At 33.2% G+C, this 25,535-nt stretch overlaps 1 protein-coding gene across 1 annotated transcript in view; it reads right to left on the reverse strand.

Annotated features, from left to right (window-relative positions):
- The window catches only part of ITGA2 (integrin subunit alpha 2), a 148,418-nt gene that overhangs the window by 114,924 nt on the left and 7,959 nt on the right, over nt 1-25,535 (reverse strand). Inside the window, exon 2 of the mRNA XM_074282541.1 lies at nt 3,953-4,073. Coding sequence (XP_074138642.1) covers nt 3,953-4,073 — 121 coding nt within the window. The remainder of the gene's footprint in view (nt 1-3,952; nt 4,074-25,535) is intronic.

Genomic DNA, 25,535 nt, shown 5'->3' on the forward strand with positions numbered 1-25,535 from the left:
ATAACTGTATAAACATGTATACATATTTGGATTTAACATATATTTTAACATTTAATATGTATGCATTACCTGCCATCTAGGGGAGGGGGTGGGGAAAAAGAGGAGATAATCTGGAACAGAAGGCTTTGCAATGGTCAATGTTGAAAAATCACCCACGCATATGTTTTGCAAATAAAAAGCTTTAATTAAAAAAAGGATCAGTCAAACAAAACCAAAAAAATGAAAACAATAGACATCTTAAAATTGAGATGCTTGTGGGACTTCTACCAGATTAATCAATATTAATAGTTTCTGATCAATTGTTTGATTGAAAATATAATACAAGCAAAGAATTTTTAAAAAAAACAGATTTAGAAGGTAACAAGTTTAGCATATAATTTAGGTTTTCTACCTAAATAATAAGAAAATTCATTTGATATTCATATAGTATTAAATAATTTTAAAATGCACTAATGCCTCAATTAGTGAAAAAGACTTAAATTAATAATATTATTTGTCAGAAGAAACATAATTATATAGGAAGAATACAGTTCAGTACCTTGGACAAGAAAGATTATGTGTGAAAAATAATCATCAAAAAAAATGTTTTTTTGATGAGGCAACTGGAGTTAAGTGACCTGCCCGAGTCACACAGGTAGTAATTGTGTCTGAGGCCTGATTTGAACTCAGATCTTCCTGATTTCAGGGTCAGCATTCTATCTACTGTGCCATCTAGCTGCCCCTAATCATGGTATTTTAAGTAAAATTAGGTCAAATGAATAATAAAATATTAATTAGAAGTATTAAGGCAAAAGAATAGAAAATGACTGACTTTAGGATAGAAAAAGATTGGTACATGCATTGATATTGCAGGAGCTAATTCCATAGCTTATAAATACAGGAACACCCTTCTTTATAAAGGATAGCTCTGGGTGTGTAACTGTCATATACTGTCAGACTTGATTGATGAGCTGGTTAGTTTGGGTGCACTAATTTTTTTTGAGAGTAATAAGATTACTTTGGCCCATAGAGACATGAATGAGAGTATGAAGGTTTTGAGTACTTAAAAAACATTTCCTAACTATTCCGAGACTATCCCAGAACCTAAATTACAATATCAGTCTCCTTTCTCTCAAAAGAAAGGATCATCAACTTTTTTTTTTTATTTTTTTGCCATATTCTCTCCCTGGTCACCTTAAAATATCTAATTGACATTTGTGTTTTAGATCAGATTAGTAGACTAATGACTCCTTTAAAAAGTCTTCCCACTTAATGGTTTAAATTCCTTGAATAATGGAGAAAATTTCACAACTAGGGAAAAGATATGGCATTTAAGTGCATAGTTTGAGTAGCAATGCTGTAACTGTTCATTGAGGTTCATTGAAAGGAGCTAGTCAATTAAGGTAAAGTGGTCTCAAATGTCTTCCTGTTTTGATAAGTGGAGGAGAATGGAGACAACAAAAGAACAGGGAAAGAAAAAAGGATTGGAGGTGGTGATGCTCATCATTAGTCTGGAAGAGAAGGAAGAGGAAAAATATAGAGAGAAGGAAGAAGATTTTTTCTGTTACTTTCAACTAGAGGATAACTTCAACTAGAAGTTGTCTGCTTACATTCTTGTCATGCAACTGAAAATACAGACAAGTCAATACTTCAGAATATATAGTGTTTAATGCAAAGGAGCTTCCTTTTTTAATGATCTCTGGTACTATCAAAGTGCACACAGATAGATTTACCTAAATGCCCAAATGGAGATGAAATATTGTCATCTCAGTAGAGAAAGTTAGGGAATAGGTAGAAAGGATATAAACATATATTTGGTATGGCATTCATATACACAAATGAAATATTTTAGCAATTAATTTCCTATCTTATAAACAGGAGGAAAAAACCTTTTTTTGCTAAAGTTTTGAATTCAGAGTATGAACATAGTAGATACCATCAGATTTGTTTGATGGGTTGTTTAGTGTGGGTAAAATGCTTTTTCTTTCTTCTGTATTATAAAGGATAACTTATTGATAAGAGGGAGATATGTTTAGAAGTAAAGCTGATACAAAAAAAAAACAAAAAAGATGTTAATATATTTTAAGTCAAAAAACAACAAAGAAAAAAATTTGATATTCAAATCTCATCTTCTGAAATTAAAATGATGGTATTAAAATCCTAGAACAATGACAAAATATCTTTATCTATTGACATTTAATCCAGTTATCATAATATTTTCAAGAGAAAGAAAATTCTCTCTATATATCCATTCTTTCTCAGTTATATGAAACAGACCTATATTACCATATTATTAAACATATAGGATGGATAAATAGGCATAAAAGCTTCTTTTGAACCAGAGTTTTAAGTAACATGTAGTCAAGATTCAAGACAGCTAAGATCAAAGAACAGAATCCCATTTACTAAACTTGGAAAAGAGTTAGGATTATAAATTTCCCTATCAGATTAGTATGATTCCCAAGGTGATTCCTTCCAGAGGACTTGTGTTGAAACATCTTATTTATTTCTAGAAAAAGATGGGATAGACTACGAATGAATAGTAAACTTCCAGAGGAATCAGAATCTTGTGGTTAATAATGGTTAGGTCAGAACCTTAGGGTTAGGAATCCTAACCATTAACATCCATCTCTATCTAGGTATCTTTCATAGCCTGTTCTCCATGTCTACATTGTACTTTCTGTTTATCTCTACCTTGCCTGCTTTCTTTAAGACTCAATCAATGTGTCTCCTCTTTTTCTCCTCCACAAGAAGATTACAGTACTTCTAATAAAAGTATACTGTTGAATACATCTTTTTCATTAATTGAAGCATTATTGTCTTTAAAATCTCATGCTTCCTGACATTAGATGGTGGAAAACCTAACTTATACATCAAACTTTACAACTACTTTCTAAACCTCTCTCTTTATTTATTGTTTTATTATATTATGCTTTCATTTATCTAATTCTCACCCAAAGAAGCTCCTACATACTTGGAGTACAGGAAGAAACTTGTAAGTCCACTAGAAGAAAGGCCTCCTTACAACATTTTGCATAGGAACACAGGATTTAGAGTTATATCATTGGTCTTTGCCATTCCTTCCAAAATTATGATTAAGAAAGGTATGCTGTGAATGAAGGTGGTAAATGGGAAATACATCTAAGCTTAGAGGGAATTGTGACAAGGGAAGAGGAAAGAAGTGAGCATTAATACCATGTGCTAGGCACTATGCCAAAAATTTTTATAAATACTGTCCAATTTGATTCTCTTAACAACTCTGTGAGGTAGGTACTGTTAACTCTAATTTACAGTTGAGTAAATTGAGGCAAGCAGAGTTTAAGAGACTTGATTAGGATCACATAGCTAATAAATGTCTAACATAACATATTTGAATACAGCTCTTCCTGACTTCAGGTTCTATCTACACACCACAAGCTTCCTCTGACCAGTTAATATTTTACAAAAGGACCAAACAATACCTTTCAATATTTTATTTTCAATGGCCAGATTAAAAAAAAAATCTTAAGATGTCCCTGAAACAGAAGAAGAAATAGGAAACATCATAGTATATACATTATCTTTGAAGTGGATAATCTTTTAACTATTAGAAACTTGCCATTGCAATCATTAGAAAATTCTCAATTCTCATTTAAAAATGCAAACAGCATTACATTGCTTTGTTATCTTAATATTAAACATCAAATGGTTCATAATTATATAAGATTTAATATTTGTAAAACACCACATACATTATCCATTTAATAAGTCAATATTTAAACTTTCTTGTTAATGGAACTTTTTTTTTAACTCACAAAAGAAATTATAGTGTGGTTGGTCAAAATTTGTATCATACATATTTACCAAAATGAGTCAGTGAGTTGAGAAAAACAGAAATAGAATGGTGGCAATCTTAATAAACTATATGCATATGAACGAGGACATTTATCTATACTTTTTAGTTGCAATAACAAAATAATTAAAATTTTCTTACCAGTTTCCATTGGTATTTACAAACTGTTGCACTGCATATCCAAATTGTTCACTTGAAGGACCATCGAATATTTTTGCTTCCAGGAGACCAATGTTGTATGCAGCACAATAATTTAAAATGACTATTAAGAGAAAGAAAAATATATTTCTGTAATTGCAAACATGGATAGAATTTTATGGCAGATATTTTCAAAATGTATCACTATAAAAGTTAATTAGAAAAACAATTTCTTTCTCACTACTTTAAGTAAATAACCTCAAAAAGTGATCCAATTGGTCAGCAATTGCATATTCAGGTTTTTGTTTGTTGTTTGGTAGGAGGGGTTATGATTCATCAAGGTGGGAGAACTATCTGGTCAGGAATCTCCCTCAACCATTCAGATCAGCAATTCATCAGTAACTTAGAGCTTGCACATACTTGCTTGGGATCATTGAGAATTAGTAATATAACTTGCCCAGGGTCACATAGTTTCTGTGTCAAAGGCAAGATCTGAATCCAAGTCTTAGGGACTTTCAGGATGACTACCTATCTAACCACTCCACTAAAGCTGCCCCTCAAACTTTTGCTTTTTAGTATTGAACTTATGATTTATTTGCTACCAGTCTCAAAGAGCTATCTCAGCTGCCCTCTTGTATCAATTTAAAAAAGGTTGCAAAGAGCGTTTGATATACTAATGTGACAAACCCTAGGGGCAACCTTTTACAAGACAGAAATGAAAAGTTATGAATGTTTATCAATGCAATAACTAATAATCCAGACTCCAAAAGACTGTTGATGAAACATTTCTTTCATCCCCTGACATATTTGTAATGGACTATAATAGAGAATGAGATATACATTTCTAGACACAAGCAATACAATTCAAATTAGTTTTGCTTCATTATACTTATTTGTTGAAATAAATGGCTTTTATTTGTAGAAAAGAGAATTGGAAAAGGGAAAATAAAGTGATATAGATAATTTTGCAAAGAACATGAAAAGAAAAAAATATCAATGAAGCATTTATAAAGAACATAGAAGATAGGTATAAGTTCAACAGGGAATTCAAAGGGAAATGTTGATACTACCATCTTAATTGTATAGGCATGTCTTATTTTATGTGTATATATGTGTATATATATACACATACATATATCTGTGTGTTCAAACGTATGTTTTGCATGGATTTATGTGTACATTAACATATACATATGTAAATTTATTTTTATGTATATGTTTATATGTAAAAACAGCTAGGTGGAACTATGAAGTCAGGAAGATTCATTTTCATGAATTCAATTCTGGCTTCAAACACTAGCTTTTTACTATAGGCAAGTCACTTAATACTGTTTGCTTCAGTTTCTCCTTTGTAAAATGAGCTGGAGAAGAAAATGGCAAATCACTCCAATATCTTTGCTAAGAAAATCACAAATGGGATCAGGAAAAGGAGGACATGATTGAAATGACTGTATACATATAGATGATATATATGTATTATATATGTTATACATATAGATAATATATGTGTAATAAATATTTACATACATATATACATATATTTACATACATATATAATATATGATAAATGTGGTCTTTATATATGAAAATGTTCATGTCTGTCAAAAAATTTTTAGTTCATAATAAAAAGGAGTGGAGGGGGACTTTTGATGTTAAGATGATGAAGTGAAGAAGGAACTTTCTGCAAACCTCCTGAATTCCCCTCCAAAGAATTAGAAAACTGTCTCTGAATGGATCTAGGAGCAAGGAAACAGTTTACCAACACAGCAAGAAAGACCCATCTCACTAGTGAGAAGTCGAAGAGCAGCTGCCAACTTAAATAGGGGGTCTGCAGCAAGATTACAAGACTGGGACAATCATCAGCAAGATTTTACCCTCTGGAAAACCAGCAGTCCCCTAGGCAAGTGAACAGTCTGTAAAGTACAGAAAGATCCTACCCCAGCGACCAATCTCCAGCATCAATGAGAATGTGACCATTACTGACCAGTAGTGGAGTCCCACCCCAGGAATGGCCAATAATTAAAAACCTGCTCCTGGGGCCTACCACCTGTAAGACTCTGCTATCACGGCAATCCAGCAGTAAGGCTCCACCCCAAGAGCAAGGCAATAGCTAAACCCCATGCCAGAGGAGGGCAATAGGAACCCTCTCCCCAAGTACAAGCCAGAGAGGAAAACAAGAAAAAGCCATTTCCACAGCAAGCAAGCAGATAAGCCCTAAAGCCCAGTAAATACCAGTTGTGTTAACCAAAGCACTGGGACAGTACATGACCAGAACCCAACTCTCACAAAAAAAAAAAATACCAAGTCCCCCCCAAAAAAGGGGAAAAAATGAGTAAAAAACAAAAAAAGAGCATGATTATAGAAAATTACTATGGTGATAGGGAGGATTAAGGCATAAACATAGAAAAGGACAACAGTTCTTAAATGGCTACATGTGAAACCACAAAGAAAAATGAAAGAATTTCTGAAAGAGCTTTAAAAGAATTTTCAAAAGCAAATTAGAGAAGTAGAAAAAAATTGGGAAAGGAAATGAGAGTAATGTAAGAGAATCATGAAAAAAGAGTCAATAGGATGGGAAAGGATCCAAAATTTTGCTGAAGGAAATTAACTCTCTAGAAAGTAGAATTGATCAAATGGGAAAGGAAGCTCATGGAAGAAAATAATTCCTGAAAAATTTGAATTGAACAAATGTGAAAAGTAAAAAAAAAAAATTAAAGTAAAGAAAATGTGAATTTTTTTCATTGGAAAAATAACTAACCTAGGTGATCTGAAAGCCAAGATCAACAACATCAGCAGCAACAACAAAAAAGAGCCTGGACTTCAATTCATATTTTTAAATTGGATTTGTTCACAAACTTGGGTTATTTTAAATTAAAACTTTCCATTATATATTAAAAATGGATAAGAAAGAAAATTAGGTCATCTGTACATAATGAAGCATCAAGATAAGACTACAGTAAGTTCAACTCAATTTTTTTTTCCTGACGCAATTGGAATTAAAAGGGATTGAGAAATGATTAGGAAGAAAGGTAATATAAATAGCTTTTTCTAGAAATTGTAATAGGCCAAGTTAAAAAAAAAAAGTATAATAATATACCGAAATGATTGCCTTGCAAATCCTTAATACCAGTCTATTTGTAGTTAAATGTAAGTGAATAGGTATAAAGATATTTTTTGCAAAGATCAACAAACCACAATTTGTATGTGTATATGTAAACTGTTTCTTAAATATAACAAGGCCAAAGTACTCCTGTGAATTTCCAAAAAATTTGTCTCCAGAATACAGATTTTGGTTTTTTAATAACAAAAACAGGAGTATTTAATTCTTTTGATTAGAACACTAGCCTATTTCCATCTTGAATTTCAAAAAGTGAGTTTCTTAGATAGCTAAACAGAAAGTTATTGTTATAAATTTGCTCCCTCCATTCTTAACTAGATGCTCCAGATACTTAAATTACTTCCAATTTGGAGGAACACTTAGCTTCTCTGAGAGGTATCAGAGAGGTTAAGCTGCCAGCTTTGATAGTTTTAGAAAATTTAGTGGTTTTAATTTTCTATTATAGAAATAATTCTATATTACAATGAAATCAAATTTTGAATTGGTCAAAAGGGAAAACACCTTGGCACTGGGGTTTCAAAAAAGGAAAGATTTTGCTAGTTTCATTTAACTGTTTAAATTTCATGAAATACAAAATAAAGGAATAGGGAAAAACCCACATACTCCCTACTTATAAAAGTATAAAAACATGAATTTTTCCACACTGGATTGTTCCAATGTCTGTGTCCATTTGCAATTGTGTGAAGGCATAGGAAGTCACCAAAGGAACTGAGGATATTGATTATTGTTGTTTTTCTTTCATTCTTGAAGAGGACCATGACATCAGGGAGGGGACACCATGACATGCAAGTGAACTGCATTTAAGTGAGGGAGGGCTGTTGAAGGACACCTGCCTCACTTTCTTCTCCAGAGCCATCTGGGTCACTGGCCAGATATAGGTCAGAATGACTAAAGATGGCCTTATGCAATGGGAGATGTTGGCCTTTTTAAGCTAAGGTCTTCAACAGGTTTCAGTTTGGCTGAGGTCTTCCCCATTCAGTGATTATGGTGGAGTAGCAATAGAGGCAAAGAATTTCCTCTTTTTCTTAGTCAAAAAAAAATCTAAATAAATAAACATGGGAGAGATTGAACCTTAGGATTTCTAACCAAAGCAAAAATGACTGCTATTTACATTCAATCTGAGTCAACCAGGATCCAAACAATGACCAAATGGTGCTTGGTCTGGGACCTATAGGTGGCCAATCAATGAGAATCAGAATGATTGTGGTTTAAGACATGATCCTTAACAAAGAAATCTAGCTAGTATACCCCAAGATATCTTGGGAGGGTTCAGAGATTCAAAAGAAGGTCGGGAAAAAAGTTTCTAAGAGCATGTGTAAGTAAGGATACTATACTCTAGGAAAGGAAAAAAGGAGGGGAAGGAAGAAAAGAAAGGAAAAAAAGAAAGGAAAGGAAGAGGGAGGATATTGATAATGTGTCCTTCAAAGGTTAAAATATTTTAATGTTACTTCTGATAGCCAATAAGTATTTCATAAATATGTACTATATGCTAGGCACTAGGAATACAAACACAAGGCTATTATAATCTCAACATGCTTTCCATCATAATCCCAATTTTGGCTATGATTGAAAAAACTAACAGCAATCTAATTCAGTCCCACAAATATTTATTAAGTGCCAACTACATTCCAGGCACTATTGTAAATGCTAGGAATAAAATGACCTCTTCCATTCCTGAACAAAAAAATTAATTTCTGCTCTTGTGGAACCTGAAGATTACTAAGCAAATTAAGTATTTCCCTCTAATCCCAAAATTGCCAAGATTATTAGATCCCCAAATGATAAATCTTCATGGGATATGAACAGGTGGTTTTCAGAAGAAATCCAAGTCATCAAAGATGTGAAAAAATGATCTATATCACTAAAAGAGAAATGCTAATTAAAACAACTCTAAGGCAATGCAAATTAAAACAATTCTTAAATACTACCAATATGACAGAAAAGGAAAATGATAAATGTTGACAGGGAGGTTGAAAAAGAGAAGTGGAAAAATTGTAATACTAATGTACTGTTTGTGAATTTGTGAACTGATCCAACCATTTTGGAGATAATTTGGAACTATTCCAAAAGGATTATACAAGTCTTTTTAGAGTATACCATGCTTTGCATACCCTTTGATCCAGTAATTGCTAGCTCTATATTCCAAAGAAATTTTAAAAAGATATAGAGAAAGAACCTATTTGTACAAAAATATTTATAGCAGTTCTTTCTGTGGTAGATAAGAATTAGAAATTGAGAGAATGTCCATCAACTGGGGAACGACTTAACAACATATGGCATGAATATAATGAAATTATTGTGCTATAAGAAATGACAAGAACAAGGATTTCAGAAAAATCTGGAAAGGCTTACATGAATTGATACAAAATGAAATGAGCAAAACCAGGTGTATACTGTTGTATACAGTAATAGCAATATTGAACAATGATCAAATGTGAATAACTTAGCTATTTTTAGCAATGCAATGATCTTAGATAATTCCAAGGGACTTGTGATGAAAAATTCACCTTCAAAGAAAGAACCAATGAAGTCTAAATACAGATCAAAGCTAGAGTGTGTCCCTCTCCTATCCCTTCCTCTCTCTCAAAGTTTCCTTGTATAAAATTACTAATATGGAAATGTTTTTATGTGATTGCACATCTCAGATTGCTTACCATTTCAGGGAGGGAGTAGGGGATAGAAAGAAAGAGGGATAAAATTTGGAGCTCAAAACTTTAAAAAATGTTTAAAATTGTTTTAACATGTAATTGGGGAAAATTAAACATTAAAAAACCACAACTCTGAGGTACCACCTTTCACCTATCAGATTGGCTAAGATGACAAAAAAAGAAAAAGGAAAATGCTTGAGAGGCAATGGGAAAATAAGTACACAAATGTGTTGTTGGTGGAATTGTAAACTAGTCCAACTATTCTAGAAAGCAATACAAAGTGCTATGCCCTAAAAGCTATTAAACTATGCATACATAATACTGCTAGTAAATTTTCACTGTGCTAAGAGAACACATAGACAAATAGACATGGTATGTACCTTTTTAGGGACTATAATTTCGTCAGGGCATAGTACAAAGCAGAATGTGAAAGCCAAGGTAAATGCCCAAGAAAGAAAAACTTTTTTCCTAAAAGAGGTAACAATTTTATCTGGACCTGGAAGAACAAGTACGGATTTCATGGTAATGCTATCATTTTAGACAGAAGGAATAGTATGAGCAAACTATTATGGTGGGAATAGAGATCAAAGAAAAAAGGAAAGTATCCATCCATACAAAAGTAGTGATAGCAACTCTTTCTTTGGTAGCAAAGAACTGGAAAGTACATGGATCCTTATCAATTGAAGAGTGGCTAAATAAATTATGAGATAGAAAACTATTGTATTATAAGAAATGATGAAGGGGATGATTTCAGAAAAAAAAAAACTTTGACTTGTATGAACTGATCAAAAGAGAAATGAGTAAAACAATTTATATAATTATAATGTTAAAAATATAATGAAGTATGAAAGACTCTATAACTGATTAGCACAGTAATCTACACAACTGCAAAGAACTCATGATGTCCTAATGTCTGTAAGATTCCCCAAAGAACGCTGTTTTCTGTAGTTCTATGTGCTGTGCTTGGATTCTTTTTAGAAGATGTCAATGTTAGAAATTCTTAAATAAAATTGTTTAAATTAAAAAAAAAAAAAGCAATTGGGGTTAAGTGACTTGCCCGGGATCCCAGGATCATGTTATAACATTTCCAGATAAAAAAAGAGAAAACTCAGAATATAAATCAAAGGATATTTGTTTATTTTTCTTTTCTTTTTTTTTGGGGGGGGAGACATGACTGACATGGGAATTTGTTTTGCATGAATTCATGCATGGATTTTTGAGGAGATTGGGCATTTTCAATGGGTAGGGAGATGGAGAAGGGAAGAATTCAGAACTGACAAAAAATTTAATTTAAAGATAATGTTAGGGGGTGGAGCCGAGATGGTGACTTCCTCTGACTTTCTCTCAAATTAAGAGTAGATTAAGCCTCTAAACTAGTTATGGAGTCACAGAACCCACAGATATTTGGAGAACAACACAGTAAAAGAAGAAGGTAACTTGAAAGAATTTCAGAACAGTAAGAACTTTCAAACAGGCAGGGGGACAGTCTGCTGAGCCCAGACCACAGCACAGGGAGCCCAGGGCAAGGAGGTAGAGCAGAGAGTCTGAGCATTGCAGCTTCTACCACCTGGGAATCTTCTATGAGCCTCTTAGGCTACTCTATCCTGATTGCAAGTGGGTAATACAGCAGATTTGCTACAAAAGGCAAATTGTAAACTACTGAGCACTGAAAGAACATGGAGCTTGGCCCTGGCTGTAATTACCCAGCATTTGAAGTCAATCAACAGAATTGCCCCAGGGCAAACTAAAACTGCTGTTACTCCTTTGCATTATGACCCTTTAAAAATGAGCAAAAAAACAAAAAGAAGTCTCACCAAAGTAAGCTTTATGGAGAGAGAAAAGAATAGACCTCAAATACTGAAGTTTCTAAAGGAAAATCAACTCTAAATGAAGCCCAAAGGGAGATATGAGCTGATCCCCATTTCACATAGCTTTCTTGGAAGATTTCATAAGGGGTCTTAAGAGAGATAGAAGAAAAATGGGGAAAAGGAAATGAGATCTTTGAAGGGATGAGGAAAGCATATGATTCCCTACAAAATAGATTTGATAAAATGGGGAAAAAACATATAATTCCTTACAAAATAGATATGAAAAAGACACAAATTTGTTGAAAAACAAAATTTGTGAAATGGAAAAAAATGCAACGAACAAAACAATTCAATTGGCCAAATACAAAAGGAGAGAAAAAAGGTAACTGAAAAAAATAATAGATTAAAAATAAGAATTGAACAAATGAAAGTGAATGACTCAACAAAACTTCTAGAATCAGTCAAACAAAACAAAACAAAACAAAACAAAAAAAGAAAAAGAAAGAAAGAAAGAAAAAAATAGAAGAAAATATGAAATACCTCCTAGGAAAAACAACTGATCTGGAAAATAGATGTAGGAGAGACAATCTAAGGATTACTGGATTTCCTGAAAGCCATGATAAAAAAAAGAACCTAGCCATTATCTTACAGGAAATCATAAAGGAAAACTACCCTGTCTTAGAATCAGAAGGTAAACTACTTTGAAAGAATTCACCAATCACCTCCTGAAAGATACTCCAGAATTTAAAAAAAAATTAAATTAAATAATATTTGTTCCAGTCTCCTTAAATTATAAAGTAAGAAAGGAAGGCACCAAGAACTTTAAAAATCAGCCTGCTGCACAAGGGCACAAAGGATAATCCTCAGTTATGCAAATGTTTTTGTTTTTACCATTTCTAAATGGTAAAAATCTTTAGATCATTATTGACAATAATTTATGAATATACTGGGCTCCACAAAAATATGTCCAAACATGCCTTTTCTCTCTCCCTTCTCACTAGGCCCCAGATTCCCATAATTGACCTGAAGTTTTTAAAGTACTCCTCCACTTTGATTTGCAATGTTTATAAAATTTTTAAATTTTCTTCTTAAAAATCAGAAGAAAAAACAATTGCTATACTTACAGGTCAAACACACAACTCACAACACTCCCAAGGCTCCTAAACTAGATTAAAATGAAATTGGGAAATAACAAAATAAGTAAAAGTACAATAACATGTAGATAGTTTTATTAAATGATTTTCTAAGTCAAAATGTGGTTTGCAGGGATCCTTATATATTGTTCAGTGGCTATTTTTATTTAATTTCAATGTCACTGTCTCAGAGAATAGTGCTGCTGGTACTGAGGTGAAGATAAAACTACAGCTAGAACCAATCTAAAGGAAATTGGGGTTGGTTTCAGGTAGCCCCCAAAGAATCTGTTTGATGCAGGCTCTGTGAGTGCTGTGCCTCCCTTACCACCAGTTGTACTTTTCCCACATCAGGTCTCAGTAGAAAAAATATAGAATGGTCACATATCTGTCAATGACTGGTTGAAATATCCTTGTCCCAGCACTTAGGCCTGGACTGAAAAGCAAAACTTAACAGCCATTCCCTCCAATAAGTTTTTCCAAGAACAGAATCTTCTGTAATTGGTAATGATGTTTTTTTCCTCTTCAGTCAGCCCAAAGAACTCTCTTAACACTTTCCTATACATTTATGTTATCAGACAACTTCAAAATCCATTTTTTTTAAATTCCCAGATATGAGAAAGCAACTGTGCTAAGAGAATACATTGGCAAATAAACATGGTCACTATCTTCTTGGGAACTACAATTTAGTCAGGGCATAGTACAAAGCAGAATGTGAAGGCAAAGTAAGTGCTCGAGAAAGTGAAACTTCCTTCCTAAAACAGGTAACAAGGTTATCTGGGCCTGGAAGGAATTTCATAGGTGGAGTTATCATTTTAGACAGAAGCTATAGTATGAACAAATCATTATGCTGGGAAAAATACAATTTCTGTCCTAACAATGGCATTGAACATATCTGGAGAATGATGAGTAGTCCAGTTCAGTTGGAACATAAAATACTTAAGCAATAGCAGGAGATAAGGTCAAAAGACTAAGTCGATGATAAGCTAAGAGATCTTAGAAATATCAAGTTCTATCATGTTGACAACAAAAGCTCAAAATGCATACAATAATCGTTTCTTAAATCCATTTATTATAACAAGTGTTTCCTAAAAATAAATGATTTTATTTTCCTTAATGATTCTCAATAGTGAGCTGCCATTTGGCAGCTTGATACAGTCTCCAAATGGCTGAAGGAGACAGTGAAATATGGCAGAAGGAATTTTGGACAGGGACTCAAAGCTCAACTCTCACTGGAAGAATTACAAAAAACACCATCTCATGGATTCACTTTTTATTTTTCCACTTTTCTTTCTCTGCTTTCTAAATTTTTTCTACATGAAAAAAAGAAATCCTGCTCTCTCAAAATAGCATTTGTGCAATTACTTAGTAATTTGCATGTGCCACTCTGCTGATCAATCTTTTTAACAATGTATTTTTCACAGTAAATTCATAGAAGTTGGAAAAAATAACTGGAAATAAACTGACTTAATATTTTTTCCATAAGATCTCAGGATTTCCAGAGAAATCTTCTATTAAGTTTTAATGGAAGTTTTTTCCAAGCATTTTTCGGTCCTACTGATCTTCCTCCTCTCTGATCTCAAATAATTTTCACTGTTAACCACACTCATTTTGCCACTATACTACTGACATATACTACTTCATGGGCTTATCTTATTTTTCCAATTATTTGTCTTCCTCTTATGGCCTAACCAAGCTTATCACAGGTATAGTTTAAAATAGGAGCTTAATAAATGCTTATAAAAATTAATGAGGGAATGAATAGCATGGATGGATCCATGGATGGATGGACGGACAGACATGCAAATGGACAAATGATTATTATGACTAGATAAAGGTAGAAGTTTCCAGAAACCCAGGCTAATATTTTGAAATTATTCAGGAACTAGCTCTTAAAAAGCTGGACCTACTCTATTATTAAGGGGAGTCCCTCAATATTAATAGTCTCTTTCAGTTAATTAGTCAACAAGTATTTATTAGTACAAAAGTAGTAACTCCTCTCTGTTACTTGATAAAAGGCATTTAGTGTGAAATGAGGAGAATCTGAACCAGAGAAATGGCCATGTGAATTGGAGAGAAGCGACTATATCTGAGAGATGGTGTGAAGGTAGAAATACTAAGACTTAGTCACAAAATGGACATGTGTAAAGAATGCAAAAGAGGAGTCAAAGATAGCCTCAATGCTGGGGGCATAAGCAATTGAGAGGATGGTGGTAGCCTCAATAAAAAGTAGTGTTTGCAATTCTGGGCATCTTTCTATACAATGCTGGTAAATCCAGTGTCTCTGTAAAAGTTAAATGAGATAGTAAGTTGCTGGTCAAAATTATTGTTGAAATAATGCTTACCCTGAAACATACTTTCTCCATACATACTCCCATTGGTGAATGCCTTTTAAGGTCTCTATTTTGGGGCAAGACCAGGCCAAAAATTGTTCATTCCTCTTCCATTTGTGCTTTTTACTCTCTCTAGTTTTGGCTACCATTTCTCTGTCTCTACTTTCTGCATATGTCCCATTCTTAGCTCTCTTTTTATGTTTTCTTTCCCAATTGGAATGCAAGCTCTTGAGAGTAGAAACTATTTTTCTTTTTTCTTGTATTTGCATCTCCAGCTCATAGCATAGAATCCATGATATAGTTTATTAATGCCCAAACATTTAATAAAAGCCCATTGTCTTACATTTTCTTATTCATAATAATTTTCTTTGTAATGGAAAAGAATTGGAAATATAGATTACCACTGACTGGTGAATGGTTAAATGAATTATGGAAATAGAATATAATGTTACTTAACTGTCAAAAAAAGTGAATATGATGAATACAGAGAAGCATATATATGAACTGATAAAAATGAAGCAAGCAAACCAAGAAAACAGTATACATAAAGACTATAATAATGTAAATGGAAACAATATTGTTGTTGTTTGGTTGTTTCAATCATGTTCAACTATTTGTGACTGGGGTTTTATTGGCAAAAATACTAAAGTAGTTTACCATGTCTTTCTGCAGCTCGTTTTGAAAATGAAGGCACTAAGACAGAGTTAAGTGACTTACCCGGGACTATATAACAATTAAGTGTCTGAGATCAAATTTAAACTCAGAAAGAGAAGTCTTCCTGACTTATGGTCTGTCACTCTATCCATTTAGTTTGCTTGGTTCTATACCCAAGATTTTTAAAGAAACCTTCAGAACTTTTCAGTTCTCTTCTCCTCGGTAGTACATGGAGCCTTCAACAGATGGCTGTTACTTTCATGGGCCAACCTAGCACACCATAAAGCTAACTTTCTTCCTTCCATCACCAAGAGTTATTAAGATCAAGTGTACTTAAGAAAAATTCTTATTCCTTATTTTATCTTATTCTCTAATTCATTAATAAATAGATCAATGTTAATAAGTAAATTTTTCTTTTGATGTTTCTGAGTAGAAAGTCTTTAGTTGAATTTTAGTGTTTTCAGTCCTTTACATTCTATTGATACTTGTCAAAAGGTCTGTATCTTTAAAAGATTTAACTGACTTATCACTGAAATTGTATGTCTGAAATACTGGTAGTTCATCTGTACCTAAAAAATATATATATATACACACACAATTTAGGGTTAGTCATAGAGCAAGTGTAAGGAATAGTTAACAGATACACTGTGAGCTCCATGTGTATCCTGACCAGGAGGGAATGAATACAAGAAAGGTTGATACCTTGGATGGACCCCCTATGGCAAACTTAAGAGAAAACAAGAATGATAGAAGATGGGCAGATATGGATGAGTTTATATACATCCATAGCTAAAGGAAATACCCACATCATGAAGAAGGCAAATCCATGGTGTATTGAAGAAGTAATATACCTGGCTATGTGAAGCGTACTATGTTTTCAAACATTTCTATTGACATCATAAAATGCAAATGAAATCATAGGAGATCTTGTGGTAGATGCAAATCCAATCAATAAAGTATGAAATGGTTAACCTCATTTTTCTTCTATTATTGATCTAAATAACTTGTTTTTAGAAGACTGGGTACATTGGATACTTCTCTTATAACAAAAATAAGTATTCTCCTTTGACCTCATGAAACTATCTTTGCCTAGGAACAATTTTATAAATCTGTTGGTCATGCCAGGTCAGTTATTATTGTATTTCATAAATGCTTACCAATATTTAAAAGAGAAATTATTTCTTCCAATAAGTCAATTTATTCAATTCATTTTGGGGGCATTATACCTTTAACATCTCCACAGGTCCATAAGGAGATAATAAAATGCAAATCAAATTCCTATTGACTTGTCAATCCCTAGCTATGAGAGAAAGCAATGACTATGCAATCAGCTAGAAAAAAACAACTCTATTTGAGACCATCAAAATCATCCTTTCCCAGACATGTTAGATATAAGAATGACAAAGTAAGTGGGACCCCCCAAGAAGATTTGTAAGCAGGAAACAGCATCAGTCATCTGCTGACTCTGATAATAAAGAAAGGAGAACCTCAAACCATTTGAAGAAACCAAAGTTTCTTCAAATAGACGCTTGTCGTTTTGTAATACTATAATATATGCATAATGATGTGGAAAGTGGCACAGGTCATATCAAGATCTTTTGAACCCATTCATAACCACAGGAAGCATTATTTTCAACATCATTGTCTTCAAGCTCAAAGACCAAAGACACAGCTAAAAAAGGTTAGAAAAATATATATAGTTATAAATTACATATACTTAAAGCAGTTACTAGATGCTATTAAATTCTATGATATATATATCTTTTATGTTATTATGCTTTTTTAAAAGTTCAAAATGAGAAGCACAAGAATGATTACACCTGTTGTACATTACAACTTTATCTCAAAAAGATAATTTAAAATGGAAGTGGGATTTAACTGTGACAAAAATGTGAGTTTTCTATTGATGATAGCAAAATAATTGGATCTCACCTATGTATCAAAAAATTGTAAGATGACTGAATAAATTATGAAATATTAAAAATTATATATACATGATAATATGAAAAGATTTACATGGAGATACAGAACAAATCAGAACCAGATGTATATGTATGTATGTATATACATACATACATATATATCGAGAGAGAGAAAGAGAGAGAGAGAGAGAGAGAGAGAGAGAGAGAGAGAGAGAGAGAGAGATGAGACCACAAAGGTGATGAGAGGAAAAAAAAGAATCATAGTTGTTATAATCAAATCTGCAAGAGAACCCAGAATCACAAGTGTTTTCATTGTATATTTGTTGTCTTTTGTTGTCTATTAATCCATCTGATTCTGCCTTATTGGAGACTAACAATTCTGTATGGGATGTTGCTTCCTATGTCTTTATATATATTTGGTTGTTTTGTTGACAATAAACATTTATAAAAATTTCTTTTTTGCTTTCAAAATAATTCCTATATATTTTTTCTGATGTGAAGTGGTATATTCCTTTTTACACAACCAACCAATTAATGAGTATTTATTAAGCCTACTATGTACTATCACCCATCAAAAACTGCTGTATGACAAGGTACTTAAACTTGTAGAGACCATTACTTTTCTCAACCAGTTATCATTCTGATCAGTAAATAACATTGCATGTCACCATGTGAGGATCTACTTAATGAACAGCAAGTACATACATGCTCTGTTTCAGTATGTAGTTAACAGTAGAAAATGACTTAAACCAGCCATTTCATTGGCATAGAGGACTCCCAGAAAAGAAAACTTCCTCTACTGATGCAGATCAGCACTCTACTACTAATATTCTTATTCTATTCTTAGTGAAGAGTTCTTAACTTTTTTTTTGGACATGGACAACTTTTGAAGTCTGATAAAGCTTATAGATTAATATTTTCAAGTTGACAAAACAAAATATATAGGATACAAAATAAACTAATTAAATTGAAATAGCTAATTTTTTTAAGTTAAAGACACCTTAAGTTTAAAAAGCATTATCCTAGAAAGACTTACAGCAATGAGGTTAAATAACTTTTCAACGGTCACCTAACTAATGGTGGGAAGCAGAATGTAGATATTCTTGGATTTAAACCCAATTCCAAATTAATCCAGTAAACACTTATTCTTGCACCTTCCATATGCCAGCCACCACGTTAAATTCTGGGGATACAAGTAACAATTCTTCTAATCTCTCTCAGGTATTTAGTGAATATTCAACATTGTATCTATTACAAGTAAAAATCAACTCAACAAAGCAGAATTTACTTGGCAACATTTATTTCATGGGTATTCTGTTTAGGTACTATCTGAGACTCTATCAAGAGTTACAAAAAACAATATACATTTTTTCACTGTCTTCTGGAAGTTCATAAGCAAAATTATATATGAGACAAGACAGATACTGATGACAATGATAAGGGAACCATGGCTACGAACAGTCATCTTTCAGCAAATACTTGTTGACTGAAATCGAAGCAGAAATAAAAGGTATAAACTATCCATAGTTGGAAATTTGGACTAGAGGAGTGGCTGGGAGATTACAGGTAACTGAATAGTCTTTTAGATACCCTACTTTCCTTCAAAGTTTATAATAAATGCTATCTTCAAATGTTAGATGAGGTTGACATTGCTAGCTGCTATTTCCCTACTCTTTCAACAACTTACATTTATGCATTTGTATTTATATATTATATATCTCACAAAGGAGATAAATAGATAGAGATATATTTATGTTTATCTATACATACACACAGAAATCTTTTGGCTGGAAAAATAAAAAGGACTATTGAAGTCCTTCAGTAGTGACACCTAAGTTGGACTTTAAAGGAAAAATTAGATCTCAACCAACAAATCAACAATTTTGCACCTATCCAGTGCTAGACACTAAGAAAGGCTCTAGAGATACATAGATATAACAGAAAGTCTTTGCCCTAAGGAGACTTACATTCTATTGGAAGAAAACTGTAGATATATGTGAGTATTATACATGTGTGTGTGTATATACATATATATATGTATATATACTTACATAATATACATTCATAGATACATGCATTTATAATATATATACAAAGATCTATCTATTGGCATTGTGTACAAAAAGAGATTAAAGATAGAGTGTTGTTGTATGTGCAGGAAAAACAAGGAGTCAATGTAATTGAATCACAGATGATTTTAAGGAATGTAATAGTTAATAAAATTCAAAGCATAGGTTGAAATTAGGTTTTGGTGGATTAATTTATATTCTAAATAAATAACCCTAAACAACAGAGAGACTGAAGTGTGCTGAGTAGCAAAGTGACTTGGTGAGACCCATGTACTTTGACAAATATGTGAAGAATGGTGTCAATCACCAAAAAAAAAAAAAAAAAAAAAAAAGGAAAGAAAGAAAGAAAAAAGAAAAAGAAAAAAAGAAAGGAAGGAAGAGGGGAAAGGGTGCTTATATACAAACCAAAATATTCACAGCAGAATTTAACGTATGTGCCCATATAAAGGGCAAAGGTAAATAAAAGGTGGCACAGGAGTGAGTGTATGGTAATAGTAGTGTGAACATTACAATGAACATAATGGCTACTGAGAAACATGACAAGACTTAAATGAACTTATACAAGGTAACATAAGCAGAACTGAAAAAAAAAACAATATACATAATCTTTATGATAATGAAAAGGGAAAGAACAATCCCCAAATAAAAATATTTGTTACAAAATTACAAAAAGTAAACTTGACCCCAAAAGAAATAATGAGAGAGACAGACTCTATCCTGGCTTTTTTCCCAAGTGAGAGGTCTACAAGACTGACACAATGCATACAATAACTGATTTTTATCAATATATTAAATGGCTTGCTATTTAACTTTCTTGTTCTTTTTTAATCTTTGTTATAAAATACAGCTGTATTATGAGGTAAAGGGATAAATTTAGATGATATGAAAACAGAAGATTTTAATTAAATATTTTTCAAAAGAATTCAGGAAAAAGAAGAAAGCATGAACTAGAGTGGTGTCCCACTGAATAGAAAGAAGGGAATGGATGTAAGAGAAATTGTAGAAATAATATTAACAAGATTTGGCAACTCATTGGATATGAATGGTGAGAAAGAGTGAATTCAAGAATCTCTTTACATCCTGAGTAATGGGGGAGATAGTAGTATTTTCCAGAGAATAAACAAGGTCAGAAAAGAAATGTGTTTTCAGGGAAAAGTAATGAGCTACTTTTGAGGAAAAGATTGCTATGGGAAATCCAGCTTGAAATGTTCAAGACACAGTTATTAGTGTGGAATTAAATCTCAAGAGAAAAATTTGGGAAAAATATGTAGATTTGGGAGTCGTATATGTACAAATTATAATGGAACCAAAGAGAGTTGATGTACTTACCGAAAGAGTATATAGAGGGAGAAGCAATCCCAAAATATAGCCTTGAAGAATACCCTCTAATTAGAGGTGGAATATAGATAATTACCTAGCAGAGAAGACTAGGAAAGAATGGGTATACTAGTAGGAAAAGGACAAAAAGAAATCAATGCCATAAATAAATGAGAGGAAAAAGCAGCTAAGCATTTTATTATGTGTTAAATACAGAGGAAAGATTGCATGTGGGAAGAGATAATGTTCAACAAGTGATAAAAGTTGTGGAGAGACAAAGATAGATGGAAATTGAGAAAAGGCCATAAGATTCTCCAATGAAAAAAACTTCAAAAATTTTGGATGGAATAGTTTTGTTTGAATGGAAACCAGATTACAAAGGGCTGAAAAGAGAACAAGAGTGTAATATTCTCTTCTCTAGAATATAATGTTCTCTGGAAGCAGGTTTCTTGGGGAGCTTCTGGAAGCAGCCTTAGTTTCAGTTCAGTGTAATAATCACCTCAAATGCAGCCAGGTATTAAAGTACAAATCCTTAATTGTTTCCTTTTAAGTCTTGTTTCCTTGGGCCCAGTTAGTTTCTTATAGGCCTCTCTCCTTGGTTCCTGCCTTCAGTCCTTTGCTTCTGCCAGCTTCAGCCTCTGAATGTCTCCAGCCAGCACAAAGGTGGAAGTTGGAATGAATCTGACTCCGCCTCGGAGAGTGGGCTTGTGGGGTTTTGTGTCTTCTTCAGTTCTGCCCATGGCTGAATCCTGACTTGTGAATCTCCCGAAGTGCATCCTGGTTAAGGCTCCTACCTTATATATGCTCTCTTAAAAGGTGAACTCTAATAAGTACTAAGTATATCTAGAGAACTGTTAAGCACCCTGCTAAACAACCATTATTTCTTTTTTTTTTTTTTTTTTATATATCTATATATTTTATAATATTATCCCTTGTATTCATTTTTCCAAATTACCCCCCCTCCCTCTATTCCCTCCCCCCGACGACAGGCAATACCATACATTTTACATGTGTTACAATATAGTCTAGGTACAATACATGTGTGCGAATATCATTTTCTTGTTGCACAATAAACATTAGAATCCGAAGGTACATGCAACCTGGGCAGACAGATATTAGTGTTAACAATTTTCATTACCCTCCCAGTGTTTCTTCTCTGGGTGTAGCTACCTCTGTCCATCATTGATCAACTGGAAGTGAGTTGGATCTTCTTTATGTTGAAGATTTCCACTTCCATCAGAATACATCCCCATACAGTATTGTTGTTGAAGTGTACAGTGATCTTCTGGTTCTGCTCATTTCACTCAGCATCAGTTGATTTAAGTCTCTCCAGGCCTCTCTATATTCCTCCTGCTGGTCATTTCTTACCGAGCAATAATATTCCATAACCTTCATATACCATAATTTACCCAACCATTCTCCAACTGATGGACATCCATTCATCTTCCAGTTTCTAGCTACAACAAAAAGAGCTGCCACAAACATTTTGGCACATATATGTCTCTTTCCGCTCTTTAGTATTTCTTTGGGATATAATCCCAGTAGTAGCACTGCTGGGTCAAAGGGTATGCACAGTTTGATAACTTTTTGGGCATAATTCCAGATTGCTCTCCAGAATGGCTGGATTCTTTCACAACTCCACCAGCAATGTATTAGTGTCCCAATTTCCCCACATCCCCTCCAACATTTGTCATTATTTGTTCCTGTCATCTTAGCCAATCTGACAGGTGTGTAGTGGTATCTCAGAGTGGTCTTAATTTGCATTTCTCTGATCAGTAGTGATTTGGAACACTCTTTCATGTGAGTGGATATAGTTTCAATTTCTTCCTCTGAGAATTGTCTGTTCATATCCTTTGACCATTTATCAATTGGAGAATGGTTCGGTTTCTTATAAATTATGGTCAGTTCTCTATATATTTTGGAAATGAGACCTTTGTCAGAACCTTTGTTTTTAAAAATATTTTCCCAATTTGTTACTTCCCTTCTAATCTTGTTTGCATTAGTATTACAACCATTATTTCTATCAATTCCACTGACTTAGCACCTTGTAAGAATTCTAGCACAAGAGAGAAAAAGTAGAAGTAGTGATGGCTTTACCCTGCTATGGATCCCAATCAGAATTTTGTCTGTGAGAGGGGAATGAGATTATAACATCATAGCTTGAGAGGATGTTATGTTATGTTGGTTGGTTGGTTATTTTCCCAGGACAGGGGGGGATATGACACATTTGTAAGCTACAGAAAATACGAAAGGAATTAGATAGAAACCAAAGACAGGGAAAGGTGAATGTAGGGGTAAACTGGTGGAAGAAAGAGAAAGGGATGAGATCAAAGTTACATTTAAAGATGTTATCCTTGAGAGTTTTGATCAGAGTTCATGGTAAATAGTCTAAGTTCTGTCAAAATTATGAAGAGAAGTCCTCAGTTGAGGAATGAGGGAAGAGATAATGATTGAAACTACAGTGAGGAACAGAAGGGAGGAAGAAGAGTTGAAAGAGCCTATTTGGAGACTGCAATATAGTATCAATTATGGAGAAGTAAAAGGGCTGCCTTGCTGAAGTGAATACCAATTTAGATTAACCAGCATAAATCTCTAGTGATTTCTTCCAGCTTCATTCATCAGCTTGTGAGTGATAAAAAAAAAAAAAAACATTCACCTCACAAATATCAAAGATCAGAAAATAATATGTGATAATACAAAGAGTACAGGAAGTGATAAAAAATCAGAGTGAAGTTTGGTTGAAAATAAATACATGACAAAGAAATAAGCTAAACTGTCCATATCCTTTTATCCAGAGAATCCACTGACAGGCATATATTCCAAAGAGATTGATGACACAAAGAAAAATACATATACATAAAATACTGGTAGTAGCACACTTTTTATGGTAACAAAAAGAAAGTGGATACCCATCAATTGGAGATAGGCTAAAGCAACTATGGGACGTGAAAGTATGAAAACACTGAAATAAGAAGTGGCCAACCTGATAAATGGAAAGACATACAAACTAATGTAAAGTGCAAACAGAAAAGGAATATGCACAATGACTACAGCAATGTAAATAATTGTTACTTAATGTTACAAAATTATACTAACTAGACTTGGTCAAAAAGAAGAGATATGAGAAGACATCACTTCCCCACTCTTACAGAAGTAGGGACCGATAAGTGTGGAATACTCTCTACAACTTCAAAATGTTTTGGATGTATTGATTATTTTTGCTAATTATTTTTTCTTGTTCTTTTTTTATTGTAATGACTTTCCCAGGGGAATCAGGAGAAGAATACAGTGGGAAATGTAAGTGAGCTAAATTTCAATAAAACAATAAAAAAAACTATTCTTTTAAAAAAAGAAATTGAATGAATGACTCTAGTGTACAGTAAGACTAATAAACTAGGTTAAAGATAAACTAAAGGTGGCCTAAAGCATCAGGCAAAAAGATTTTTATTTTAATATACAAGCAATAGGTTATCACTAAAGATTTTGGTGGATTATTTTGGTTAACTATGCGAAGGATGAATAGGAAAGAGAAGAGGGCAGAGGCAGAGAGATTGATTGCAAAAGATGATGAATAGTGAAGGAATAGGGACATAATGAGCAAGAGAAAAGGAAGATTCAACAATAAATGAAGTTTTAAATTTGGATGACTGACAGAATGGAGGCACCACCCTTCAACAGATGGAAATCAAGAGGGAAAGCAGTTTTTTCCTATTTTTGGAAGAGTTGCAAGGTAAGGAATGATAAATTCAGTTTGGGGCATGTTATGTTTGAGTTGCCAGGACAGCCAGGCAGATATTCAATAGGCAGTTGGGAATTTATAACCAGAGTTGAGAGAAGTCAGAATTGTCAATAAAGTTTTAGCTATTATCTACATACATAACTAGAGTCACTGGAGTGGATAAAGTCAGCAATCATAAATCATTAGAAGCAATTTAAAGTCACCTGGAGAAAGTCTGAAAAAATAAGCATAAATATGACTGGCATTGGAGTTCGATTGAACATTCTTGGAGATAAGAAACTTCAAGGTAAAGTCAGTTCTCTGGGATGAGAATGCTTTTAAATGTAGCAACTGAATAGAATTATTACAACTCTCTCAAAATCTTTCTTCCTTTGGCAGTAGCTCAGAAATCTGTCATTTTAGATATTTGCAATATTACTTGAATAATTATAAAAGCATTTAATCAATAGGGCCTCTACTATCATAAGAAGCTAAGACAGCTTCTGATGAACCTGAAAAAACAATTAGATGAACAAACCACTGTTGTATTAAATACACATTAACCTAAGCATAATTTTCCATTTTTTTAGGGGAAAAGGAAGGCAAAAATAGGTTGTCCAGATCTATGATTTCATGAGTTTAGGTAATTCTTTTTGTGGAAAATCTAAGTACCCATGCACCCTAAACTACAACTTCAGGGTCTTGAAATATATCTCTAATTCTCTTCCCTCTCCTATTCATCCTTCACACAATTGACAAAATAATATCAATCCAAAACCCTTCATGACTCCCTACTGCCCATATGTTAAAATATATTTTGCCTAATGCTTTAGGCTCCCCATAGTTATTTTCAACCTAGCTTACTAGTG

The sequence above is a fragment of the Sminthopsis crassicaudata genome, chromosome 1, assembly GCF_048593235.1.
Source record: "Sminthopsis crassicaudata isolate SCR6 chromosome 1, ASM4859323v1, whole genome shotgun sequence".
Classification (NCBI taxonomy): domain Eukaryota; kingdom Metazoa; phylum Chordata; class Mammalia; order Dasyuromorphia; family Dasyuridae; genus Sminthopsis; species Sminthopsis crassicaudata.